Source organism: Mesoplodon densirostris, chromosome 8 (genome assembly GCF_025265405.1).
Source record: "Mesoplodon densirostris isolate mMesDen1 chromosome 8, mMesDen1 primary haplotype, whole genome shotgun sequence".
NCBI classification, from domain to species: Eukaryota; Metazoa; Chordata; class Mammalia; order Artiodactyla; family Ziphiidae; genus Mesoplodon; species Mesoplodon densirostris.
Genome location: NC_082668.1, coordinates 87,840,678 through 87,867,688, shown reverse-complemented (window position 1 = coordinate 87,867,688; position 27,011 = coordinate 87,840,678). Strand labels below are relative to the sequence as shown.

The 27,011-nt window shown below is 39.1% G+C and overlaps 1 protein-coding gene across 3 annotated transcripts in view; it reads left to right on the top strand.

The window, feature by feature from the left end:
* ABCB11 (ATP binding cassette subfamily B member 11) overlaps positions 1-25,973 on the top strand; it is an 85,473-nt gene extending 59,500 nt beyond the window's left edge. For 2 of the 3 annotated variants that reach the window (XM_060106398.1, XM_060106396.1), the window contains exons 18-27: positions 4,959-5,123; positions 9,884-9,988; positions 10,076-10,237; positions 12,729-12,932; positions 14,198-14,439; positions 17,170-17,326; positions 18,477-18,674; positions 23,004-23,210; positions 24,549-24,695; positions 25,773-25,973. In XM_060106398.1, coding sequence (XP_059962381.1) covers positions 4,959-5,123; positions 9,884-9,988; positions 10,076-10,237; positions 12,729-12,932; positions 14,198-14,439; positions 17,170-17,326; positions 18,477-18,674; positions 23,004-23,210; positions 24,549-24,695; positions 25,773-25,973 — 1,788 coding nt within the window. Of the gene's footprint in view, positions 1-4,958; positions 5,124-9,883; positions 9,989-10,075; positions 10,238-12,728; positions 12,933-14,197; positions 14,440-17,169; positions 17,327-18,476; positions 18,675-23,003; positions 23,215-24,548; positions 24,696-25,772 lie in introns of all 3 variants that reach the window. The other variant, XM_060106397.1, reaches the window with a different exon arrangement.
* Positions 25,974-27,011: the final 1,038 nt, after the last annotated feature.

Here is a 27,011-nt window from a genome sequence, read left to right as displayed (position 1 = left end):
TTGAAGCTTCTTCATTTGGTCTTTGTTGCTGTGCGTGGGCTTTCTCTAGCTGCAGCAAGCAGGGGCTACTCTTCGTTGTGGTGCTCGGGCTTCTCATTGCGGTGGCTTCTCTTGTTGGGCAGCATGGGCTCTAGGCACACGGGCTTCAGTAGTTGTGGCATGTGGGCTCAGTAGTTGTGGCACGTGGGCTCTAGAGTGCAGGCACACTAGTTGTGGCACACAGGCTTAGTTGCTCCACAGCATGTGGGATCTTCCCAGACCAGAGCTCAAACCCGTGTCCCTTGCATTAGCAGGCAGATTCTTAACCGCTGTGCCACCAGGGAAGTCCCAATCATATTCAATTTTTGCATTTTAATTTTTTCCCCCTAGTTTCTGGGTAAATATTTGACAATAAAAGTAAGAGCGTTAGGAAGGAAGGAAAAGAAAATTCAATTTTGTTGTTTTTGTTGAAGCTGGTAGATGACTCAGCATTGTTGCAGAGAACAATCAGATTTCCTGGAGGTCTGAAGATCAGGTTCCCAGAGTTCTCATGAGGCAGGGAAAACTCAGAAGGGAGATATTTAAATAAATGGAAACCTAAATCAAATATAGAGATGAGTTTTAGAGAAACAAAAATGTTCCCTAATGCAGTGTAATTTTATTAAATTGACACTCTAATTTCTCTCTCTAGTTAAGGAAGGAAAAGGAATAAGGGAAGAAAGTGACAGGGACACCAATGCGATTTTGCTAAAGCTTGAAGCAAATAAAGGTCTTATGCTTATATTAATACTGCTCATTTGTAGGATAATTATATTAGAATCTTTTTGATTTGAAAATTAAGTATTTTTTTAAAGTAAACAACAGAATCAAGGTTAATAAAATTTAATCTTGTTTGGTTAAAATATGGACTTTCTCATCCAAGTACATTTTAAAGTTTTTTAATAGTTAACTAAATTCTGTAAGATTAATCACTGGCAAAATTCTTTTTTTTTTTTTTTTTCTTATTTTGATGAAGAAGCTCTAACCTGACCTTCTGTTAATTGGGAGATGTTCTACCTTCTGTGGCAGTGCAAAAGTTTTACTTATATAAAGGAGTTATCTCCACCTTGTGGTCTCTTAGAGTTTTGACTCCGAAAACTTCAGGAAATGGTTTCAAAAGTCTGTCCTTCCAAACTCTAAGTGGGGTGTCTGACCCAACATCTCATAGTTAGCTGGTGACAGAGCCATGACTACAGCCTGTTTTCTCTTCCTCTCCAAGCTATACTCTTGGCTCTCATAAATGGAGTCAGATCTTAGTTACAATGCTGACAAAATTAAGATTAGAATTAGGGGAAACCTGCAGGCTAGAGGTTCCAGTCTCTGATATCTAGGCATCTCTTTTAGGGAAACTAAAAAGGTAGAATATATAGGAGATTGAGTCAAGGTCAAATATTAGAAATCCATAGCTTCATCACAGCTAATTTGGAGACAGGGTTTAGGCAATGGTTGAGAGATAGGACAGAGGATCTATAGAAATGACTATCAGTTTTTGATTATTTGGGGAGTCCCTGCTTCTTGGTCATAGTTACCATTTCCTATCATCATATCTTAAAGTCGTTATTGAGGCAGGAGACCCCTATGGATTGGCATGACAAAGTCAATGTAACAAAGTATAGAAATCGGGACATAAGACTTAAGTAGGAAGTTATATTTTCACCTGACCTACACAAGGAGATGGAAGGAAGGAAGCTGGGAAAAGCTCATTGTCTAGCATTGTACCATCTACATTAAAAGTGAGTGATCAGTGCTTTTTAAATAAATGTTTTGTTGCATGTATGCGCCACAGGCATAAAAGCTTCATTCATTCTTTCATCCAATAAACACTGATTGCACACCTATCACGTGCCAGGTATTGTGTTAGGGATGCAAAGATGAACAAGAGCCACTGTCCTTCTCCCTGCACTGGAGCTGCTAGCAGGATTCTTCATGACATATGATAAATAAATGAGCACTGTGCAACTTGACATTGACACAATAGAGGCAGGAACCCTGCAGTGAGGAAGCATATATAAACTTTAATAATTGTATCTCTCTGTGAGTTACTGGTTTGCTATATATATATATATATATATATATATATATATATATATATATATATATAAATAATCTTTAGCTTTTTAGCTTTTTTTAGATGAGTAAATTCGTCCTTAGCTTTGCAAAATCCCAGAGGTAAAAACCCTTCTGTACATAGTGACTTTAATTTTCTTTTATTCTTCTACTGTCTTTTAGCAATATCAAATAAAAGTCAATCAAAAGTCAATTACTGGGCTTCCCTGGTGGCGTAGTGGTTGAGAGTCTGCCTGCCGATGCAGGGGACACGGGTTCGTGCCCCGGTCCGGGAAGATCCCACATGCCACAGAGCGGCTGGGCCCGTGAGCCATGGCCACTGAGCCTGCGCATCCAGAGCAACAGGAGAGGCCACAACAGTGAGAGGCCCGAGTACTGCAAAAAAAAAAAAAAAAAAAAGTCAATTATTCAGGGACAGATTTCCTAGTTTTTACATCATTCAATCTTAATAGCCTCATCTTTTGGGGGGTTGGGGCATAGTTTCCTTTAAAGTCAAATTTTTAATGAAAGGGGAAAAAACAAAATTATTCAAATTAATTAAATTTTGCTTCCTGTTAGCCTATCTTGGAATGTTAACTACTGGACAAAGGGTACTTCATACTGCTTTTAGATGTCTTTGGTTTTGTTGTTAAGGTTTAGGGATACCTTCAGATATCAGAAGACCAGGGAAATTTGTATCATATCAGACTGTGGGTGGACCATCTTGTGGGACAGTGGTTCCAGGAAATGTTGGAGTTTAATGTCCCTAGATGGTATAGCACAGCTGACACTTTCAAAACATTCAAACATGGCACCCCAAACGTTTAGTTCTGGAAGAAGTTTTGGAGATTGTGTACTGCTGAGGACCTCAAAAAATGGGCTTTGTCATCAGAATTACCTGAGGAGTATTTTTTAAAACACAAATTCACACTTAGGCTTACTAAAATAGAATTTCTGTTGATGGGACCCAGGTATCTGTAATTTTAATCTTCGACCCACGTGAGTCTGGTAAGCGTCCAGAACTGGACACCAACCACTGTTTAGAACTGTAAAGGGTCTGATATTTTGCTCTATTGCAAGCTATAGCCTGACCCAATTTCATGGATGCTGGCAGAATACACAAGAGCTCTGCATCAGAGACAAACGACCTTTTACTCAGAGCACAAGCAGGAGCAAGAATATAGCATTTGCACTAGTTCCCCAGCCCAACCCCACTTCCCGTTAAGTTGATGCAAAGAGAGCCAGATGATACCAGCAAATGAACAGGGAGAGGAATCCTGGGCTTGAGGAACCTGATGTTTTTATAATGGACAATAAGCACATCTGTCCTTTTCTTGGGATGGAGACACTACCTCTGTCCTCCAAGGCTATTTGCTGTACAAATATGCTTGAAGAAATAGCCTGAACAGAGGAAGTCAATGCCTCTTTTCACAAGATGTGCAGAAACATGAGAGACCCATAGAGAATTGTCTTCCCCACACAACTTTCCTTTTGAGGAGGAGGTAACTGAGCCTCAGAGAGTTAAAGAACTCAGTGATATATTCCATTAGTGACCATATGAGACCCATCCAAGAACCTCATTCTTTCTACACCTGTTTCCCTCATGCTTTCCCAGCCACCTGTCTTCCTCTCTGCATTGATTTCCTAGAGTTTAGTAAGATGTCAGAGATGAAATCATTGAAGGATTTGCTGCATGAGTGAGTAGTAATGACAAGTGCAACTGTTGAGGGCACGCCAAGAGAGAACTTGAAATGGAGGCATTGACAAATCTATCACCAGCTGAGCTGCCTTCATCCATCCTATTTGGCTTGCAACTAGAATGAGAGGGACACCAGCCTTTTATTTCAATTGACTTGGTAATGTAGACTTTGACTTTGGAAGCAAAAGGATAGTATTTGAAGTTCCTTGCTGTCTTCTGTTCCTGACATTCAGCTCCCTAAGGCGTAAATTACTGCGTATTAATGAAAGAGAGCACTAATAGTTTTGTAGTCAATTTGCTGTAGACATTTTTAGTATATTTTAATAGAAAAAGTAAAAAATAAATCAATACAGATCTATATACGTCACCTAAAACCCTTTCTCGAACAAAGTGGGCAATAAATTTAACAAATTATTGAATAATGGGCCTAAAGACCAAGCACTGAACAATATCTATAACAAGGAAAAATGATGGTAAAAACGATGATGTTCTGAATATATTTGCCTTTAAGAGGATAAAAATTTGCTAGCTCTGACACTTTAATGGCAACTAAAGAAATTGGAATAGGGAAATTTTGAAATAATTTTTACTCCTTGTGAAGAAAATGCAGAATTTAGAAATCCAAATTGATTACCATTTACTTCTGGGCACTAATTAAGGAAAACCTTAGAGAAAACATGCAATTGATAACCCTCGACACCGCTTAATACATTTTTAAAATTATTTTGCCTTGTTTAGATACACTGGCCTGCCCTAGAGCTTTAGCCAGTTACAAGATTTTAGAGCTTTGACATTTATGAAGGACATATCTTGAAAATTTCACAAGTCCTCAAATATGTAAATACCACTATAGCACAAAAACTTTCTAAAATTGGGGGGTTATTTTTCTTACAGATCCAACATATTTATTACTCCCCAAGAGTTAATACCTATGCAATTGTGAAAAGAGAACTACGAGCTCACCTTCAGATGAGCAGACACTCTAAGATCCATCCCATCCAAGTCACAGCATGATGGCAAGCAATTCAGAACGATTTTTCACAAAATAACAAATCACTTCGTCTCATAGATCTTTAAGGTCACTCATAACCAATCAAATCATGACTCAAATCTGTGAATACCAAAGGGTCTGCTGTATAACAAAAGAGTATATGCAGAAATTTAGATGATTAATGTAACTCCTTCTTCCCTCAAGGACAAGAACATTCCTGTGGAAGAAGAAATTGAACCTGCCCCAGTTAGGAGGATTCTGAAAGTTAATGCTCCAGAATGGCCCTACATGCTGGTAGGGGCTGTGGGCGCAGCTGTCAATGGGACAGTCACACCCTTCTATTCCTTCTTGTTCAGCCGTATTCTTGGGGTAAGCAAACAGCTGGACCAGCTTTATTCTCCTCCTACCTTTGGTTTGTCTATCAGTGGATATTGTCATTTTTGATAGGTTGGCTCTTTGTTGTAATGTATTTAGCTCTTTTTTATTTTTAAGCTTTTTTTTAGCTCTTTTTTCTCATCTCTAAAGGATTAAAAATGTCTCGAGTCTCCATCACACAGGAGGTAAGAAGGTGAAGCGGTATTTTATTTGGGCTGGCAGCACCCTCCAACAGGCATTGTGTCTGTAAAAAAACAGCACTATGGCTGCAAATTTAGTGTCAAAAGAGGGCAGTTTACCTATATGCAAACCAAATCAGAATGCAAAACAGGTTGGTTGAATAATACAAAAGGATTGGGGGGCCATTTTGCTCTTGCTGAACAGCTGAGGTACAAAGTTTGACTTGAAATAGCAGGTGTTCATGCATGTTGTATAATGCTCTTCTCTTCTGCTGGTTGCACCATTGAAATGGGGAGGTGGGGAGGAAACAGGAAAAGGAAGAGAGAAGTAAAATAAGGCATGGATAAAGAATAAGCTTATTTCAGTTTTTCACCTCCTAGGAGTTTTGATATTCTCCATCTGACTTCATTGTTATAATAAAATAATAATAATAATAATGACTACAAACAATAATTAGGCACTATCTAAGAACTTTGTATACAATAGTTCACTAAACTTTTCTAATAACCACCTGTGGTAGGTATCCTTATTGTTCCCATTTGACAAAGGAGCAAACCAAGGCGTAAAGAACTTAGGGGAGTGAGTGGTAGATCTGGGATTTAAATCCAGGCAGTGTGACTGCAGAGCCAAGTTCCAATAAAACCTTATCATTGCAAAATTAGTTCTCAATAATCTATCACATTTTCTTAGTTGAAATTTACACACACACAAATCCTGTGAGGTCAGCAAGGAGGCAAACCTAGAATCTAGAGAACTGTAACAACTTGTTCAAGGTGACACAGCATCACATTGGGTGATGGGACCAGGACGAGCACCAGCCTTTTTGAAGGATTTGTGAGAGTCCTAAGTTTTAGTTTCCTCCTCTGCTGTTCTTTCTCTCTTGCGGTCTCTCTGGCAGAGTTCCTGACAAGAAGTTAAGTCCCCTCAGGCATGAGTTGTATAGAAAGATTTGTATAGTCCACAAGCAAAATCAAATCAATCCTATAGGGAGGGCCTCAGCCACCGCTTCAGTTTTCACACTGCCCCCTTGTGTTAAGTGAGGAAATCATCAGAAAGGTAGGAAACTGGAAACACAGGGGCCAACTCTGGTAAACTGAATTTCTGGTTATGCTGAAAATATTTTAATAATTAATTTATATTCATTAATATCTAGTAAATACCATACCCTAAACATAATAGAAATGTTTTTTTATTCACTCAATAGGTATTTTTTGGTTATCTCCCCTAGACTAGGGACTTGGGAACACAGTGTCAGTCAGGGCGCCTTCCCTAATGCAGTTTCCAGTCTATGAGGAAGACAGACATTAAAACAAAAAATCCACTGATCATTCACCAAATATTTAGGGATCACTTACTTTCTTCCAGACACCATTGCTGGTATTAGGAGGAGCAAGAAAACCAGAGCGCTCCTGCTCTCATAAAGCTGACATTCTACCAGGGAGAGGCTCTGGAAATGCATTCCACTGAGCAGTGATGCAGATGTAGAGGTTGTAGGGGGTGGCACTGAATCTGTTAAGACCCAAGACTATGCCCTAGATGTTCACTTTTAAAATAATTCCAGGATGTCAACTTCTTTGCTGCTCATCTCTTTCTCTCTTATGAATGCAGAGTATGGAATGCATTCGCTCAACTTCACCCAAACCCTGTGTATGAACTGCTTTGGGAAGAGTCCTGGGTTCCCTGCCAGGAGACTTTTTTTCTGCCCTGGGGTCACATCATGCCACTTCTGTGGGTCTCAGTTTCCTTAACTATAAAAGGAAGGATTGACAAAGATGATCTGTAAGATAACTTCTAGCTCTAGTGGTCTATGAAATGGCCAAGTCAAAAACAATTTGATGATCCAGTTACAACCCCTGCCCTTGGTTATTGGTGGTGAGAATATTCTCTGTGATTCTTCTGGTCACAACCAGAAAATCCTAGCCTGAGCAATTCAGCTTTTCACTTAAGGACCAAAGGATCAGAGTAGCAGGATCTAGTTGGTGAAATCCAAAATCTGCTCATCGTTAAGGCTCTCACAGGGTTATATTTGCTAAGAGGATAAAGCTTTACTATTTTTCTTCTTTGATAAAGAAGGTTGTTTTTGTGTGCCTCTTAGCATAATTATCACATATTCATCAGTGGGTTCATGATGCTTTCATCTCATAGGGTATAATCATGAGTCAGATAATAGTCTGGTTTTAATTGCACTGTTTTCATTCTGACATATCTAAAGGGCACAATATTCACAGTTGGTACTGAGACCACAGTTTGGAAGGAGGACCCAGCAAATGATTGGGCGTTAGGGGCCTGGTTGCTAATCTAGCGAAGCCTCAATGTACATGTAAAGCATAATTTATCTGGTTCACTTTCCCTGGGTTTATTTGACTTGGAAAAGGTGCCAAGTGTTCCAAGCACTGCAGTTTGGACATAGCATGCTGGGGAAAAGCATGAACGCTGGAGTCAGCCAGCCCTGGACTTGCCGCAGGTCTCTGCTCTGTGCTGTCTGCATGCATCTGGGCAAGTGGTTTCCCCTTGATGAGTCTTAGCTTCCTAATCTATAATATGGGGCGAGAAAATCTACCTCACTGGGTTGTTTTAAGAATCCTAATTTAAGGAAATCCTCATTTAAGTTAAAGTAGGTTAAGTAACACATTTGCATCTGGTAAATAGCAAGAGTCTAGAGAATGTTCATTTTCTCCTTAAACAAACTTACCTTTACAAAATGATGTAGATGTGTGCTTGAACTACAGCTAGTCTAAAAACAGAAGAACCAGGAGATGGGCAGTCCTTTGGGTTGCATTTCAGTAAGAATGTACAAAGAACTCACGCAGTAGAGTTTGTGGTTGGGGGGGGGAGAAGATTACAGACATCTGATGCCCAATCTTGAACGTAATATTAGCCAAACATTCTCTTTTAACACTGAGAAGACGGGTAATATCAAGAGCCAAGAGAGCGTGCCCAGAAGAAAACCACTGCATTGGAATCTGGAAACCAGGCATTTCCTTATCTAATAATAACCACCAGCTAAATGAACTTGGACAAAGGACTCGATCTTGTGGGCTTTAGTTTCCCATCTATAAAATAAGAGCTAAACTGGCTAATATGCAGTACTGTAGTCCATGATTATAATAGGTGACCTTAGAGAGGAATGAGAATTGTGGCATCACCGTTTGGGGTTTGTGGGGATTTGTATAGTGATTTTTAAAACCAAACTGAAATATGTCTGTAAGTCTTTGTATTTGTAAACTGTAAAGTAACCTTACATGAGTTATTCCAGGGTGGGGTGAATGACTGTAGCATCTTTTGAACCCACTTCATTCATTAAGAATGAATGTATTCTTTATTGCTAAGAACCATGACGGGCCCAAATGCTCTGTCCTAGAAACAGTACATCTCATTAATTTAGAACCCCTCTCCCTACTTTGGAATTTGTGATAATTTCAACGGGTTACTTCTGCTTTACAAAAAAGGATTTGTTAATGGAGTAGTATACATTGTTTACAGGAGATTTATTTGGCATATAGCAGGCATTCGATAAATATTTGTTGAATAAATGGTTTCCTTTGAGCAACTGCTTTCTGGTATTGTTCTAGTTACTCAAATTAATGCAGAGCAATAAGGAAGGATTTATTGTGCAGCTCTCTAATAACTAGCTTTTCTGAACTCTCACAGTTCCCTCACTTGGTCTGAATTAGGAGGGTTTTGATGTACCTAAAATCTATTTCACTGTAGGGCGATGTCATTAGAATATGCAGCTATTCTTTCCATTTTCATATTGCAACAGCTTGGGTCCCAATCAGTTACTTGAGCATGTGCCTGTAAGTTCAGAATATACTTATGAGTATAGTTTACCACTTATTATAGACTGAAAAAAAAAACCCCACTCATAAGTTCCATAGTTTTTTGAGGGGAATGTTTTCAGCTTCTGGTGATTTAGAAGCAACAATTTCAGCCTCTGATGGATGGAAGCTTTTCTGTCCTAAGACAATTCCAGTCAATACCTTGATAGCTAGTTGCTTTTGTGTGTGTGTGTGCCAGTTGCTTTTATAATGATTCTATTATTTGTATATATATAAGTAATCTATAAAACTAATAATAGGCGAGGTACCAGAGTGGGAAAGCCATCTTTATTATTGGGGAAAGACATAGGTCATATTACTTTGAGTTTTGTCCTGGAATAATATTCTCAGATTCTCAAGTAACGTCCCCCCCCTTCTTTTCTTCCTCCTTTCCTTCTTCTTTTCTTCCTTCCTTTCTTTTTTTCCTTGCCTTATTATGTAAAGAATTTGAGGCATTTCATCATATTTTTCATCTGTATCAAAGAAAAGCCAACACAATTGCCTACATCAGGCAAAGAAATGAGACAAAAATTCTGTCAGTCATAACCACTGGGTTTCATTCACCAGCCTTCCTTCCCCACAGAGAATTAAGTGTACATGTTCATAGTTAACTTTGGTTTAATGCTAGTATGTTTAAAGTGAACTGGTTTTTAACCCAAAGCCTAAGAGAAATTTCTCTTAAACATATTTGAATTGATTTCTTTTGCTATTGTTTGTTAATACTAAAGTTACTTCCTTGCTTACTGTCTTGCAAAGACTTTTTCAATTCCTGATAAAGAAGAACAAAGGTCACAGATCCATGGTGCATGCCTGCTCTTTGTAGCAATAGGCTGTGTATCTTTTTGCACTCAATTTCTGCAGGTAAGGAATTTTATTTTTCAGTAAGCGATTTAGTTATTTTCCCCCTTTTCCTGTTAAAATATCACTAAAGACTCCTTTATGTTTCAGGGATATGCTTTTGCTAAATCCGGGGAACTCCTCACAAAAAGGCTACGTAAATTGGGTTTCAGAGCAATGTTAGGGCAAGAAATTGGCTGGTTTGATGACCTCAGAAACAGCCCTGGAGCACTGACAACAAGGCTTGCTACAGATGCTTCTCAAGTTCAAGGGGTAAGCCGTGGGGGAAACCAGGCATGTAGTAACTGGAGTAGATTTTCTTTCCTTTATGTATTCCAATAATCACGTAATTACAATAACCATGTACATATTTCCCATGAAACAGGAACTCGCGGGGGAGATACCCCAGAGCTACATTTTCGCCCATTTCCAAAGCTGACAAACAGCAGCTAAAGCACACTGTCTCCTAGGTAGTGCCCAGAATCAGTGTTATGGCATGAATCAAAATCGGTCAGAGGGGCTTCCTTGGTGGCGCAGTGGTTAAGAATCCGCCTGCCAATGCAGGTGACACGGGTTCGATCCCCGGTCCGGGAAGATCCCACGTGCCGCGGAGCAACTGTGCGCCACAGCTACCGAAGCCTGCGCACCTACAGCCCGTTCTCCGCAACAGGAGAAGCCACCGCAATGAGAAGCCCGCGCGCAGCAACAGACCCAACACAGCCAAAAATAAATAAATAAAATAAATAAGTTTATAAAAAAAAAAAAATCGGTCAGAGTTTTGCATTTCCTCTGAGTCTAGCAATTGAGAAGAATTTTCCCTCCTTTCTCAGATCGTTTTTTTTTTTTTTTTTTTTTTTTAGGCCCGGAGGCTCAGATTCCACGAGACTTAATGGTGCCCGCAGAGGGTGTGTGTGGAAAAAAGCCTCCTTCCACAGGTGCCTGGCTTGTAAGTTAGTCTTAGGAAAAGAAGCTGTTCTAAGCAGCCCAGCCGGGAACCTGAGGGAAAGACAGAGATGATTGCTATCTAGAATGCTGACACATTCCAAGGGCTGTCTTTTCTGACTAAGGGAGACTAAGCTGTGGTTTCTAAACCCCAGAACCTGTAGCCTTGTTCAGGAGATTTGCACAAGTGTACAAGATGAGGCTACACCTTTATTAAACCAGGCATTTGGGTTAAAGGGATAAGAGTTCAGTTTGCCTCTCAACACCACTGCTCACTTTCCATGAAAATCAGAAAAAGAGGAAAAAGAAAAGTCATGGTTTGTCCATGAGGCTCTTGGAAGAAAAAAACTCACTGGATTTGTAGTGCTGTACTGTATATCTCGACTTCTACCAGCTGAACCAACAATATGAACCATGATATGGAGAATTTCAAAGGAACATGGAATCCTCTTTAGAGGAAAATCCCTGTAAATTTTTCATTTTGATCATTCTACGCTTTTTCTATTGTATAAATAGAAAATGTGTTTCCCACAGTCATTGGGTCACACCGTACATATTATTTTGTAATCTTTCTTTTTTCTCCTGAAACAATCTGATGTGAGCATATTTTGGTCCTTATATATGCTTCTACAATGAATTTTTAATGAATGCTTAATTCATCATTTTAATATATCATCATTTCTCAAAGAATTCCCCGTTTAGGTCCTCCCTCCCCACATAAGCAATTTATATCATTTTGCATTAAGCTTGTGGCATACCCTTGACTATATTTTTAGTTCTCAAAATATAATCACTGGATCAAAATGTATAATCATTTTGAAAGGTTTTAATATGCATTGTCTTACTGCTTAAAGTTTTTACCAATTTTACTCTCAACATTTGCATATTCTAGTGTCTAGTTTACCTTATTCTTGACCTTAGATTAAATAAATAAGCCAAAATCTCATCTCTTCTATTTCTGCAACCTTCAATCTGCAAGGAGCTTTTATAGGTTATTCATTATCACTATAATTAATCTCACGCTGACTGGTCTAGCTCTGATACCCATGAAATGAAATTAGTCAATACCTGAGCTCCCAAGAAGGTGTGAATAAGATGTATTTTTATTAATCCAGCCTTCAAGTGCATTGGGGGGGCTCTTTAATTAAAAGACCCTCCCTTTTTAAAACAGAACTACCATATGATCAGTAATTCCACTCCTAAGTATATACCCAAAAGAATTGAAAGCAGTGACGAAACAGATACTTGTACACCCATATTCGTAGCACCATTATTCATTATGGCCAAAGGTGAAAACAACCCAAGTTTTCAACAACAGATCAATGGATAAACAAAATATGGTATATACACACAATGGAATATTATTCGGCTTTAAAATAAATGAAATCCTGATACCTGCTGTAACATGGATGGATCTTGAAAATATTATGCTTGATAAAATAAGCTAGACACAGAGGGATAAATATTATATGATTCCACTTATATGTGGTACCTAGAATCGGCAAAGTCATGGAGACAGAAAATAGAATAGAGGTTAACAGGATCTGGCTGGGGAGAGGGAGGAAGGGATGTTAAATTGAATGGGTATAGTTTTTGTTAGGAATGATGAAAAAGTTTTGGGAATAAATGTGGTGATAGTTACAATCGTGAAGGTATTTGATGCCACTGTCTTGTACGTTTAGGAATGGCTAAAATGATAAACATTGTTATGTATATTTTATCAAAATAATTTTTAAAAACCTATTTGCTACAAAATAGCTTTTTCATGATATTTAGTTAGAGACTGTGTGTCTGAAATTGGTTGATCACTGTTGGCTTGCAGGCTGCCGGCTCTCAGATCGGGATGATAGTCAATTCCTTCACTAACATCACCGTGGCCATGATCATCGCCTTCTTCTTTAGCTGGAAGCTAAGCCTGGTTATACTGTGCTTCTTCCCCTTCTTGGCTTTATCGGGAGCCATACAGACCAAAATGTTGATGGGATTTGCCACTAATGACAAGCAGGCTCTGGAGGTTGCAGGACAGGTAATCTCCCAGACCCACTTTTCAGACTGCTTATGGCTGAGTGGCTGTCAGACTGCTAAGAATGAGGGGTGCAAACAGACTTAAGGAAGCTATCAGCCTACAAACATTCATGGTTAGAAACTTCCCATTAGCCTTTTTCATATATGCCTCTGATGATATGAGATTGAGCAGGTGTGGAGAAATAGTGGGGAAAACACAGAGGGTTACATGTTCAGTTTCCTGTCAGTTATTTTTTCTACATCCCAGTTTGGTGTAGTATTCTCCTTTGCAAGAGAGGATAGTTCACTTTCCTGTCTATTTGGTTTTTTCAGCTTAATGGTTTCTGCAGGTCATGCCACCCACACAGAGAGGAGTTACTATCTTTTTAATGGCACATGCTTTTAACTTTCACATTTCAGTGTCTGCCTGACTTGGGGCAAATGTCTTTCCCAAAGAGAACCATGAGATATATACAGTTTAGGTCTCGAATACACTTAGGTTTTAGCTATGCACTTTTAAGAGTATGTTCTAATGAAATCTGGTTATCAGAGGTAAATGAAAATATGGTGGCATAGACAGATATCAGGGATAAGGAATCATGCACACACACATAAACACACCCTCACCTTTTAACAAATTTACTATAAACTGGGTTTTTTCTCTTTAAAGAAGGAATGTGAACATTGCCCAAGTAGGCAGAAGCCAAAAGAATTTCATATGCCAATAGGAGGAAGTAGCCCACTTTTGTACCTTTTTTAGGATAGCACCCTAATTCAGAAACAGTGGTTATTTACCCTAGAGTAGAGATTGAAACAAATACAAATTTGTAGTATAGACTAAAAGATAAACTTCATACTCAGCTTTAATCTATCTTATATAGTATTTGGTCATAATTTTTTAAGAAATAGAATCTAATATTTTAGGTTTATATTATTAAACAATCTTTTTCTCTCAGACACATCTAAAGATACCATTTTGAACATTTCAAATGAATTCACAAAGATAGCCTTGTGTACCGTTTTTCCCCCTCTTCTCTCTTCCTCAACAAGTAGAGGCAACAAAGCCATGTTAGGATCAAGTAGAACTTGTGTTGAACTGATAGAATGTCTCAGGGTCCAGTCAAATTGATCTCCAGCAACTTCTCTATGTTCCCAGATGATGCCCCAATCTGTGCTGTATACTGCCTTCTGTCATTTGCACCAGATCTAATCCATGTAATGGTTGAAAATGTCATGAAAGCAGTTATCTCTGCTCTTTTATTTCTAAAACTCTTTTTCATTCTTCAGATTACAAGTGAAGCCCTCAGTAATATTCGCACTGTGGCTGGGATTGGAAAGGAGAGGCAGTTTATAGAAGTGTTTGAGGCTGAACTGGAGAAGCCATACAAGACAGCCATCCGCAAAGCAAATGTTTACGGATTCTGCTTTGGTTTTTCCCAGTGCATTGTGTTTGTTGCTAATTCTGCTTCCTACAGATATGGAGGTTACTTAATTTCCAATGAGGGGCTCCATTTCAGCTATGTGTTCAGGTGAGGACTACCTGGCCAAAGTCATAAAAGATCAGCACTCCAGGGAGGAATGATCTGGTTCTATCCATTAGCTTCTGCTGCTTAAACCATCCCAAACATGGTGTCTTAAACAGCTCAGATTTATTATTTCTTAAAAGATTCTGTGTGCTGTCAGGGTGGTTCTTCTGGACTAGGCTGACTCAGTCAGGCTTCTGAGTGCCCTTCTCTCTCCACATGGCCTCTTAGCAGCTGAGCTTGTTTTCTTCACATTGTGCTCTCAGAGTTCCAAGTTCAACAGAAGATTGCAAGCCCCAACATGCAAGCACTTGCCAACTCTGCATGCATCACATTTTCTAATATCTCTTTGGCCAAAGAAGGTCATACGACCAAGTCCAGATTCAGAGAAAAGAGGAACGGACCCCATCTTTTGATGAGAGGATCCGATAATTGTTTCTCCTTTACTCTCACACGGCTATCACATGGCACTGACACCTGATGGCTGTCCTACAGTTCAATTTATCATGACACTATTTACCTGGAGATAGCGTTGGGTCCTCCCACAGGTTAAGGTCTCAGTCCTACAAGACTGCCCCTCCCCCAACCCTCCACACCAAAGCAAGTCCAGGTCATCACCTGTGCTTCTGACCAACAAGCTGTAGACCCAAGGTTCCCATGACCTCATCCTCAGCTTTGATTAATATGCTAGAGCTAGAGCGGCTCACAGAACTCAGAGGAACATGTACTTACTAGATTACCAGTTTATTACAAAAGGATACAACTCAGGAACAGCCAGATGGAAGAGATGCATAGGATGTAGTATGTGGGAAGAGCTTGGAGTTTTCATACCCTCGCCAAGAATGCCACTCTCCTCAAATCTCCACGTGTTCACCAGCCCAGAAGCTCTCTGCACTCTGTCTTTTGGGTTTTTATGGAGGCTCCATCACGTAGACCTGACTAATTAAATCATTGACCATTGTCGATTGAACTCAATCTCCAGCCTCTCCCCTCCCCTGAGGTTGGGGAAGGGACTGAAGTTCCACCCCTCTAATCTCATGGTTGGCTCTCCAGGCGACCAGTCCCCATCCTTAGGTTATCTAGAGTTTTTACCAAAGTCACTTCAATAACATAACAAAAGACACCTCGGTCCTCTCAAAACTTGGGAAATTCCAAGGGTTTAGGAGTCTGTGCCAGGAACTGACAAAAGTCCAATATAGTTTTCTTATCATAAGTCACAATATCACAGAGGAATAAAAAAATCATATTGCAAAAGGGTGTGTACAGAGTAATATGACAAATTAAGCATTTTCACAATCTACCATACTGGTTAATGCTGAGAAAATCTAAAGTCCTTGAATAAGATGGTTCCTAGAACTACCTTATTTGAACTCTACTTTTTGTAAATAAGGCACATATCTAGCTGACTCTTCCTAGGTAGAGACAGCAAAGACTAGTCAGGGGAATTTTGTTCTTTTGTTTATAGCTGCAGTCTGCTCTTCTAATAAGGTTAGCTTTGAGTCCAGTTTCTCATATTTCCAGACACCTAAGGGTGTCAGGGTACCAAGGGACTGGGTGCACATGCATATGGGTGTGGTGTGATGGGGCAGGGAACCTTGGAAGGATGAGGGGGAGACGGTCTGAGAAAGCCTTGGAGGACATTAGGAAAATCGGTCCTAAAAGAAATCTCTTCTCCAGCCACGAGTTCTATCTGCTCGACCTCTATCTTCTTCTAGAAATATAGAAGAAATTTTTTTTCTCCTGCCCCACCATGCCCACCTCAACCAGGAAAGTCTCCTTTCTAAATTTTTGCGTATGTAGAGCTACTAACCCTAAATCAGAAATCACAAACGCCTTGACTTGTTTAGTTTATGTAAGACTTTTGAAGAATTATTTGCCAACGTGTAAAAATTGGGGCACTACAGAAAGCTCCCAATTTCCGGCTTCTCTTTAAAAAATGAAAGATGACCTTCCATCATTTCCTATTTTATTCCGGGTGCTTGTCATAGCTTTAAGTTTTGGACTGGGCTCCTAGAGATGTCTGGCTTTGCCAGTCTGGCCTAAAACAATTTCTGCTTATGAGCTGAGCAGTAAAACACACAGAGACACCCTACCCCACCCCACCCCCACTGAGGCAGGCCCCATGGTGCATTACAGTGCAGGTGGACAACTTAGGGGGGCGCCCCTCGCAGCATGGTCTATAGAGCAAAAGGGCTATCTCTTATCATATTTATCATTCATTTATTTATTCACTTATTTGCTCATTAATTATGCACACATTGAGGCTGGGACAAGTAGAAGGATACAGGCAATTGCATCATGTTACATGCCTGCTTGGTACAGAATTGATGCTTATATCACCAATCATTGTCTTTTACACATTAATCATAGATTCATAGAATGTTAACGTTGTAAAAATGCAACGCAATCCGGTGATCTTTCAAACTCCCTCCTTTTTTTTTTTTTTTTCTAAGAAGTCTTTTTTTCTCAAACAAATTTTTTTTAAAAAGCTGTTGTAGTTGAAGCAGGGTTTGGAAATCTGAGCCCCGCCTTGTTCAATCCTCCCCTCACCCTTTCTTCTTAGAACACAATTTGAAAAAGGCTAATCTCTCCAATCTCCCATTCCCAGACAAGTCTAAAGAGGCCTGCTCAAGGCTGCTTGGTTCTTTCCAGGGCTAGACCCCCAAACTCCTGCCTCTTAGGCCGTCACACCAACCACACCACGCCCTTTCTACCTGGGTGTCTGTCCAACTACAGGGTGATCTCTTCAGTTGTAATGAGTGCGACAGCTCTTGGGAGAGCATCCTCTTATACCCCAAGTTATGCCAAAGCTAAAATCTCAGCTGCACGCTTTTTCCAACTGCTGGACCGACAACCCACAATCAAGGTGTATAGTAGTGCGGGTGAAAGATGGGTAAGTATAGAGGGATAAGAGGTCAGTGGGGGAGGCTTGTGCTTCTGTGTGTGTGCAGAGCAGCCATTGGGGCTGATTATTCAAGACCACTTATCTTCTAAATTCTGCAGTGTATGGGTGAACTCATATGCCCTCGGAATGGACAGACAGTAGATTTACAAATGTAAAGGAATGAAGTACCTTAGCATTAAAAATTCTTCATAAAGCTGGAACTTGAATAAGGCAATGATATCCAGGGAATACTTGTTTTATAGTACACAGGTACTATAAAACACACTTAGTTCCGGAATGAATGAAGCTACATGTCTTTTGAGACCTACCCAACCACCAGGATATCTATTGATATCCTGGTACGGAATGTAGAAAAACCAGTTTCTCCTGTCCAATAATACTGATTTAATTCATGTTTATCTGTGTTCCACGTGAGCTCATGTGGGCTCCCAGAAAATTAATTTGACCTCAATGAAATATCACTTTTTCTAATTGATAGTCCCTACAGGTGTTTTTAAATCTTCCCTGCCTAATTTTTAATATCCCAATATGTTCAAGAGAGCCCAAAACCCCTAAACCCCAGTAAAGTCAACTAAATTCAGAAATCTTTAAAAATTGGTCAAATGCCCTATTTCTCCCTCAGCTCAATAAAAGGTAAGTCTCTGTGTAGTTTATTAAATGTCTATCCTTTTCCAGAGTTCACATGTCAGAGAGTACAACTCAAGGTATTTCACCTTTGCAATTCAGGGCTCAAGTAACTTTCTGTGTAAGTCATTTCAAGTGTAATGCTATTATTTTACATCTCTGGGGGAACAGAGCTGTAGGAATTTGCAGTTACTGGCTTCTGTGATGCAATTATATCCTCTATTTTCTTCCATGCAGAATGTCAAAGAATGGGTGACCAGGAAATCCCCTTAGGTTAGAATGGGAATAAGAGATCAAATATCTTTAAATTCAATGCTCAAGCCTCTTTTTATTCTACATCTGCTGGAATAGGGACTAGAATGCCATTTCATTAAGTTGCTGTCTTTATACTTTGCACTTCAGCAGCTCGGTGTTGAAGGTATCTTAAGCAAGGATTTAAAACTCAGGCTTATGTGCATTTTCAATAGTCTAGATTCTAGTAGAGCATATATAATTCTAATCTTCCCGTCCACAGGACAACTTCCAGGGGCAGATTGACTTTGTTGACTGTAAATTTACATATCCTTCCCGACCTGATATACAAGTTCTGAATGGTCTCTCAGTGTCTGTTGGTCCAGGGCAAACCCTGGCATTTGTTGGAAGCAGTGGATGTGGTAAAAGCACCAGTATTCAGCTGCTGGAACGTTTCTATGATCCTAACCAAGGGAAGGTGGTAAGCAATGCAAAATTCTCAATGCATTTGAAAATTTTGCTTTCTGCAGAGTATCTCCAACCCCTAAAAGTCGTCTTCAAGGTTACGTCTTGCCAGACTCATTCCAAAGCACTTGCCTTGGACAGTATTTTCCAGTTCCAGTCATTTGCTGGTTGACCTGATTCTACCTCACAATTTCTAACATTATATTCTTCCCAGTTCCAGATGGTCTGCTGACCAGTTAGGCAAAGAAAACTGCAAAGCTGGAGATGAGTGTACTTAACAGAAGCATTCACTTACCTGTAAATGGGGCAGAAAGTGCAGACTAATCAGGAAACTAATGACTGGGAATGGAAAAAGTGGGGGTGATAAGAAACACAATGATAAATGAGTAAGAAAGGGAATTTAGTATGAAAAATCTGAGACAATCCTGATTCAAGAAGCTAAAGTCTAAATAATATAAGGACCTCAAATTGGTAGTCATATGCCATAAATCTTTGGTTAGGATGTTGGTGGTTTGCTTTGTTGCTTATTTTCCACAGAATTTCTTCCTTTTTTCTCTTCTTTTCTTTTTCCTTTCTATTTTTTCCAAATAATATATGCAAAGGAGCACAAAGTAGAAGAAGAAAGATTTGTTAAAAAAAAAAAAACCAACCCCTTATTCCACCCTTTCCACCCCCCATTCTCCATTTTCCTGCTCAAAGGCAACTATCTTTAACCACTTTATGTTTTTAGATCTCCCAATGATTACCTCAAAGTCCCTAAATAATATGCTTATGCTGCTGTTTCATGATTTAACGAATTTAGGCCCTCTGTTGATTTATTCTCAAGAGATGGAAATTTAGCTTACCCTCACTTCTCCCCCTCCTTTTACCCACCTCCCCCCAATATGGTTACATTACTTTTAAAAGTTCTTTTATTTGTAAATTTAATTAATACACTTCTGTTTCTTTTCCATCACCTATAGATAACATCTCTTGAATTCTCATTTTCTAAGATGAGAATATTAGCAATTCTACCTCTATTTTCACCTCTTCCTCCCTCTTTTTATCTCTCAAGTCCTAATAACTATACTTTTATATTATCTTTTTTTCTTTAATTGGAGTATAATTGCTTTACAATGTTGTGTTAGTTTCTGCTGTACAATGAAGTGAATCAGCTGTATGTATACATACATCCCCTCCCTCTCGGACCTCCCTCCCTCCCCCTTCCCCCCCATCTGGGTCGTCACAGAGCACTGAGCTGAGCTTCCTGTGCTATTCAGCAGGTTCCCACTAGCTATCCGTTTTACACATGGTAGTGTATTTATGTCAAACTTAATCTCCCAATTTGTCCCACCCTCCCCTTCCCCCACTGTGTCCACATGTCTGTTCTCTACATCTATGTCTCTATTCCTGCCCTACAAATAGGTTCACTATTTTTCTAGATTCTACATATATACATTGATATACAATATTTGTTTTTCTCTTTCTGCCTTACTTCACTCTGTATGACAGACTCTAGGTCCATCCACATCTCTACAAATGACCAAGTTTCATTCCTTTTTATGGCTGAGTAATATTCCATTGTATATATGTACTACATTTAAAAAAAATATAAAATGCTTACCTTTTGTTTATGACATTTATTATCTTTCATGCTTTTACTCTAGGTTGATTCTAAAAGTTGAAAATCTATTAACAACTTTTATTATGGCTAAGTAAATATTGTTCATCTCATAGTTAAGTAGTGAGGTACATTAACATTACATTTTTCTTTCTTGATTGTTTTTCTGAAAGACTTTCTTTTTTCTTGCATTCTCTGCCTTTATAAAATCTTTAGTTTCTTCCAATGTCTCTCTCCTGATACCTATTCAGAGGAACCTGCTTCTTTCCCTTATTTCTGCCACTGCCTGGACTAATTACATCCTATACCTGCTGAACAACTGTCAGCCTATGAGTTTCCTGCAGTATCTTTTGGATTAGATCCATTATTTCCTAGTTCCCGTATCTTCCTCTTTCTTTTGTTTTCTGTCTCACTTTGTTGGAGTGCATCTGCAAGTAGTTTTCTAAGAAATGATTCAGAGGTGTGGGTCTGATTGATTATTTAATCCTTCTTTTTTGAAAAAGGACTTTCTGATATCCCTGAATAGTATAATCTTCATTGCAATGAGGATAGATAACATGATGAGAAATGCTGAAAGAAACTTGAAAGAGGCAACTAAAGTTTCCCTTGCATAAAGCAAAACAAGAAAATAAGCAAACAGATAGTGGTAAAAATCCAGGAAATTATGAAAATAAGGAGTAAGAGTTGATTATCTGTAGTTTATAATCACTTTTATTAATTTTAGGTATAGAGATTTTAATTTGTTTGAAAGTATTTGGTGATTGATGAATCTAGAAAGTACATTGCACTGGGGGTCTGATCTATACAAAGGACAGGATCCAGTTTCCCCAAGTGTCAGATCTTTCATGTCTATCACCCAGGTAGACTGTGAACTACATGACATGCAGGGACCTGAATCCTTCATGTTTGACTTCTTCAACATTAACATGTATATTAAGTATATTTCTCTGAATGTACTCAGTGAATGTTCTGGTCGCAGGTAGAAAGCAATGCCCATGAAGAAATCAATATGATTCCTTGCATATCATAGCCACAATATATTTTGTTACATCATCGTAAAATGTTTCTACAAATATTTTTCAGTAGGAAAAATACCACCTTTAATGCAATTTTTTAAAATCCTCTTTGCTTTTAAGGAAGCTAACAAACGCAGACATTCAACATTTTCAACATTTAATTGGGTACCTATGATGTGCCCAGCACTGCATTAGGCCCTGTGGGAAATTCTAAGGAGCATGAAGCATGTCTTACGCCTTTTAAGAGCTTACAACACTAGCATATAGACAACAATTAGCAAACAGCTCCAGTATTTAATTGTTAAATTGTGCTTTGCAGTCTACAAGTACTATGGAAAATGCATAGAGGAAGATGAGTGAGGGATAACTGTTGAAGAATGCCTTATATTTTTTCTAGTAGTGTTTGTTTTTTACACTGCCAAAAAATTATCTAAAACATCATATATTTACACCATTTAATATAATCTTTTTCTGAAATCATGGGGCCAAATACTTTACAGTCTTGTAGTATGTGAGACATACTGTACCTTTACTATTCTAAGGCTTTTAAGTGAAAGAGCTCAAATGGTAGACATATGAGTTCCTGTAATTAACTGCCTAGATAGATCATGAGTTCCTAAAAAACAGATTTTTTTCTTTCTTTCTTTATTATTGTTTTAACATCTTTATTGGAGTATAATTGCTTTACAATGTTGTGTTAGTTTCTGTTTCATAACAAAGTCAATCAGCTATATGTATACATATATCCCCATATCTCCTCCCTCTTGCATCTCCCTCCCACCCTCCCTATCCCACCCCTCTAGGTGGTCACAAAGCACGGAGCTGATCTCCCTGTGCTATGCAGCTGCTTCCCACTAGCTATTTTACATTTGGTAGTGTATATATGTCAATGCTACTCTCTCACTTCGTCCCCGCTTACCCTTCCCCCTCCCCGTGTCCTCAAGTCCATTCTCTACATCTGCCTCTTTATTCCTGTCCTGCCCCCTAGGTTCTTCAGAACCACTTTTTTTTTTTTTTTTTTTTTTTTTTTTTTAGATTCCATATATATGTGTTAGCATACGGTATTTGTTTTTCTCTTTCTGACTTACTTCACTCTGTATGACAGACTCTAGGTCCATCCACCTCACTACAAATTATTTTTTCTTTATATAACATACAAAAGACTGTCTAGCATGGTGCCTTTGTGGCAGGTAATTCAATATATGTTTGTTGGTTGACTAAGTGAATAAATGTACTCCTTTCTTACTGGGGTCTGTTATCTCAATTATTCAGAGGTTAGTATCAGTGAAATCAAGGAAACAAGTTTGATTCTTACATTGTCCAATAGCTTTACATAGGAAACCCCATTTCAAACCCCATGGAGTCTCAAAATCGAGGAATTTTATGTACTTGGAGAGGATGTACTGCACCAAAGGATAAGGGGAAGTTTTTTTTTTTTTTTTTTTTTTTTAACTAGATACTGTCTGGAGTGCCTTTCCTGTTTGTATAATACTACCTGTAGAACTAGAATTTGGGAAACAAACAACCATGTCTGATCACAGCTTTGACACCACTTTTGGCAGACACCACCTCCAGAGGTCAAAGGCAACATAATTTATTTCCAAGAGTCCTTGGATTGTTGTCTCTTAAGCAAAGCAAATATCTTGTATAACACTAACTCTAGTATACAAACTTTCCTCACTGCTGGAATTCTAAAACTCAGTGCCCTGATTGTCACCTCTATTGGCAGATGATAGATGGCCATGACAGCAAAAACATAAACGTCCAGTTTCTCCGCTCGAAGATTGGAATCGTTTCCCAGGAACCAGTGTTGTTTGCCTGTAGCATAGTGGACAATATCAAGTATGGAGACAACACCAAAGAAATCCCCACCGAAAAAGTCATAGAAGCCGCAAAGCAGGCTCAGCTGCATGACTTTGTCATGTCCCTTCCAGAGGTGGGTACCAAGTCAGAGTCATTCCCTATGGCAGGTGGGAAGGGAGAGAGGTAGAATGATTAAAAAGTATTATGATTGTGGATCAAGGAGAAGGTCAAAGGCAACACAACTTATTTCCCAGTGCCCTGAGATCGTCTCAGTCTTTTACGCAAAATAAATGTCCTTCATCAACATAATCTTTAGTTTTGGAAAGTAGTATATTATCCAATGCAAAGGATTCTCTATTATTGTTGTAAGTAAAGCAGTACCACATTGAGCATAAGCTTAGCATAACAGAAAAAAAATCCTGAGATTTGGAACAGACATTGATTTGAATCCAAGCTTGGCCACTTTCTAGTGTAAAGTTACTACTGTAACAATTACTTTTCTGAGACTCAGTCGTCTACAAAATGCAAAAAATAACTTAGAATGAGAGAGCACACATAATAGCCTCAGAAAGAAAGCTGCTGCTGTTACTATTGTCATCATGATCATTTCATTACTTGGCAGCAACTCCTGTGCATGGTGGGTAAGTTACATTTGCCTTGGAGTTCCTTACTTTCCCAGAGCCAAGTTTGAATGTAGTGTGATATTGACTCTGCATTTTTCCATCCACCAAGGGTTTCTCTTGGTGGTTGATCACTAAGAAAATTAAGACATGGAAACTGAAAAATAGTAATCGGGAGAAAATGATTTCTGTAAACATTAAATGATAAGCTGGCTAGAATAGTGAGTACAATACCTGATGCATAGTAAATACTCTGTGAATGTAACTGATTTTTACGTAGGCGTCAGGCAGGGATTTTCCTTCATAATTTCATCTAAAACAACAAATATGTTAACTAGTTATTAATATCTGCATTTTCCAGATGATTTTGCAGCTCACAGAAATTTAAACAATTTGTTCATTATCACAGAGCTGGTATGCAGCAAGAGTGAAGATTGAAAGTTAGACTTGTGTTCCCGAATGATACTACCTCAACAAGGGAATGGACCAGGAGATCTCTTGAAGGCCCTTATATGCCTAGGATCATTCTGTCTTGGAAAGATCTTCCAGACAGGAGTTGGGATCTTAAATCAGGGAGAATCTCATACGCAAGGAGAAAGAGATCAAAAATACAAACCTAAAAGAAATGCAGAGAAAGGGATACAAAGTCCCCGTGTTTCCCAACATGAAAGGTCATAAAACGCCATATTTTTTTAATATTCCTAAATGGATTTGACATCCTTTATACAAATTATTCCCAATTTCAAAAAAAACAAATTATTTAAATCCTCAGAGGGGTCATTGATGTGGGCTCCATACAGCACAGGAGCAATGGCTGTTCCTGGTTCTCAAACTTACCATATTTTTTCCAGAAATATGAAACTAATGTTGGGTCCCAGGGGTCTCAACTCTCTCGAGGGGAGAAACAACGCATTGCTATTGCTCGGGCCATCATACGAGATCCTAAAATCTTGCTACTAGATGAAGCTACTTCTGCCTTAGACACAGAAAGTGAAAAGGTAGGTATTGATTTTCTAAAGTCTTAGATCATTATAAATGAGTTTTTTGCTGTAATATTTGTCCTTATAAAATGGTAGTATTGTTAATTTTTGATTCATTAATAGTAGAAATTGCCACTCCTTTGTGGCGCCCAAAGACAATAGTCTAGAGAAAGTGATTTAAAATAGGATTGCTTCAAATAAAAAAATTTTTTTCACTTTAAAATAAGAATTCTTTTTAAGATTGTTTAGGCTAGGTGACACTTTTTTCATGGGCAAATATGAGCTTTCTTAAATAAAATAAAATAATCCAGGCCATCTGATAGGCATTTCATATTTTATAGTTCTAAAGTTCCATGGCAGAGCAGGTGGGAAGCATACAACACAAAGTTAGAGGCGGTATCTGATGTGCAGTTTGCATGAAAGGAAATGTAATTGGGCAAAACACAATTATGAAACTTACCATTTAGAATTAACTCCTTAAAAGTCAGGATTCTGTTTTGGGGAGAGCTAAAACGTCCTCAATGAAGAACAGTATTAGGAGTGCCTTTTGTTTGTTTGTTTGTTTGTTTTGTTTGCGGTAAGCGGGCCTCTCACTGCTGTGACCTCTCCCGTTGCGGAGCACAGGTTCCGGATGCACAGGCTCAGCGGCCATGGCTCACGGGCCCAGCCGCGCCGTGGCATGTGGGATCTTCCCAGACCAGGGCACGAACCTGTGTCGCCTGCATCGGCAGGCGGACTCTCAACCACTGTGCCACCAGGGAAGCCCAGGAGTGACCATTTAACTGTTACCTTACATTGCTTCCTTGGTTTCATTTTAGCAAACTAGACCCTCAAGTCTTGTAAAATTACTCTGTGATCTTGTAGTTTGGTTCATTCTGGCTTCATTGAAATTTTTCAGCTTGTAGACTGTGATTTAAGTCACTGATGTATTGCATTCAGCAAATATTTATTTAATCCTTTCTCTCCTGTCAAGCCTTTGGGTTTAACCCCTGAATATAGAGATGTTAATCAGGTGGTATGAAACAGAACTCTAACGATGGTGGGCCAGGGGACAAGCATGCGTCTTTGCATCAACTTTCCATCTTCTCTTTGCAGACGGTGCAGGTCGCCTTGGACAAAGCCAGAGAAGGTCGGACCTGCATTGTCATTGCCCATCGTTTGTCCACCATCCGGAACTCGGATATCATTGCTGTCATGTCACAGGGGATGGTGATTGAAAAGGGGACCCATGAAGAACTGATGGCCCAGAAAGGAGCCTACTACAAACTAGTCACCACAGGAGCCCCCATCAGTTGACCTGACTTGAGAACTTCATGCACAGTTGGTGCACCAATTACAGAAGTGCTGTGGGTTTTTTTTTTTCCTTTAAGCAGAAATAATGATATTTTACTTTTACAGACAAGGTCATACATTGGCATCTGAGCTAATTTCTAATGACTTTCAATAGTAATTTAGTTTTAAATGTCTGTATATAGAAAATGAAAGAAACTAGGGTCAGTGGCAGTGAGAATCCAATGTCAAGCAGCTGCTCAGCCATCACCCAGTGCTTTCTCCATGCAGGGGCCAGTCCCAGTTACTACGTGGGTATTAACAAGATTTGGAGGAAATGAGACTTTGAATTTCTCAGGGACAGAGAACCATCCTTTGCATTTTTGAACCCTCAGTGTACACAAAGCCTGGTCGAGAATAGGCGCTCGACAAATGTTTTCTGAGCTGGGCCAAGATCATATGGAGAAGAACAGAAGGACTGAAGACCAACTGTATTTTTTGACTGAAGTTTTCTTGCATGTGAAATCAGATTCATTTATATCTAAGGATGAGGATGGGAAAGGAGGACTTTGATACTCTGGATGCTCTCAGGCTGAAAGGGGCAGAAAAAGGCAAGTATTAGCAGGAGCTTACCAGTCAGGGATGTTGATTTATAGATTCAAGGTGTAGTATGTGGGTGGTGAAGTCTCCATTTACTGGACTAGATTCTGCCGGTGTGTCTGGAGCAGGGGGCTCTATCCCAAGCCTTGTCCCCCTCCACATTGGTTGCTGTCCTTTGTTTCTCCAAATCCAAACGTGAAATGAAAATAGTGAATTTTACCTTGTATAAGTGTTTTCTTCCTATGGCCAACAAATGAAATTCTGCCTACAAATTAAGCCTGAGCTATTGTATATTGAGGTATATTATTTACGTTTCTGGTCCAGTGTTTCCTGGTAAATAACCACACAGGTGGTTTAACAGGTTAACTAGTTAGGTCAGGAGAATTGATGGTTGCAAAGTCAGGGAGGGAGAGGATGGAGGACAGCATTCTAGTTAAGTTATGACAAATGGCAGTGACAAGTAAG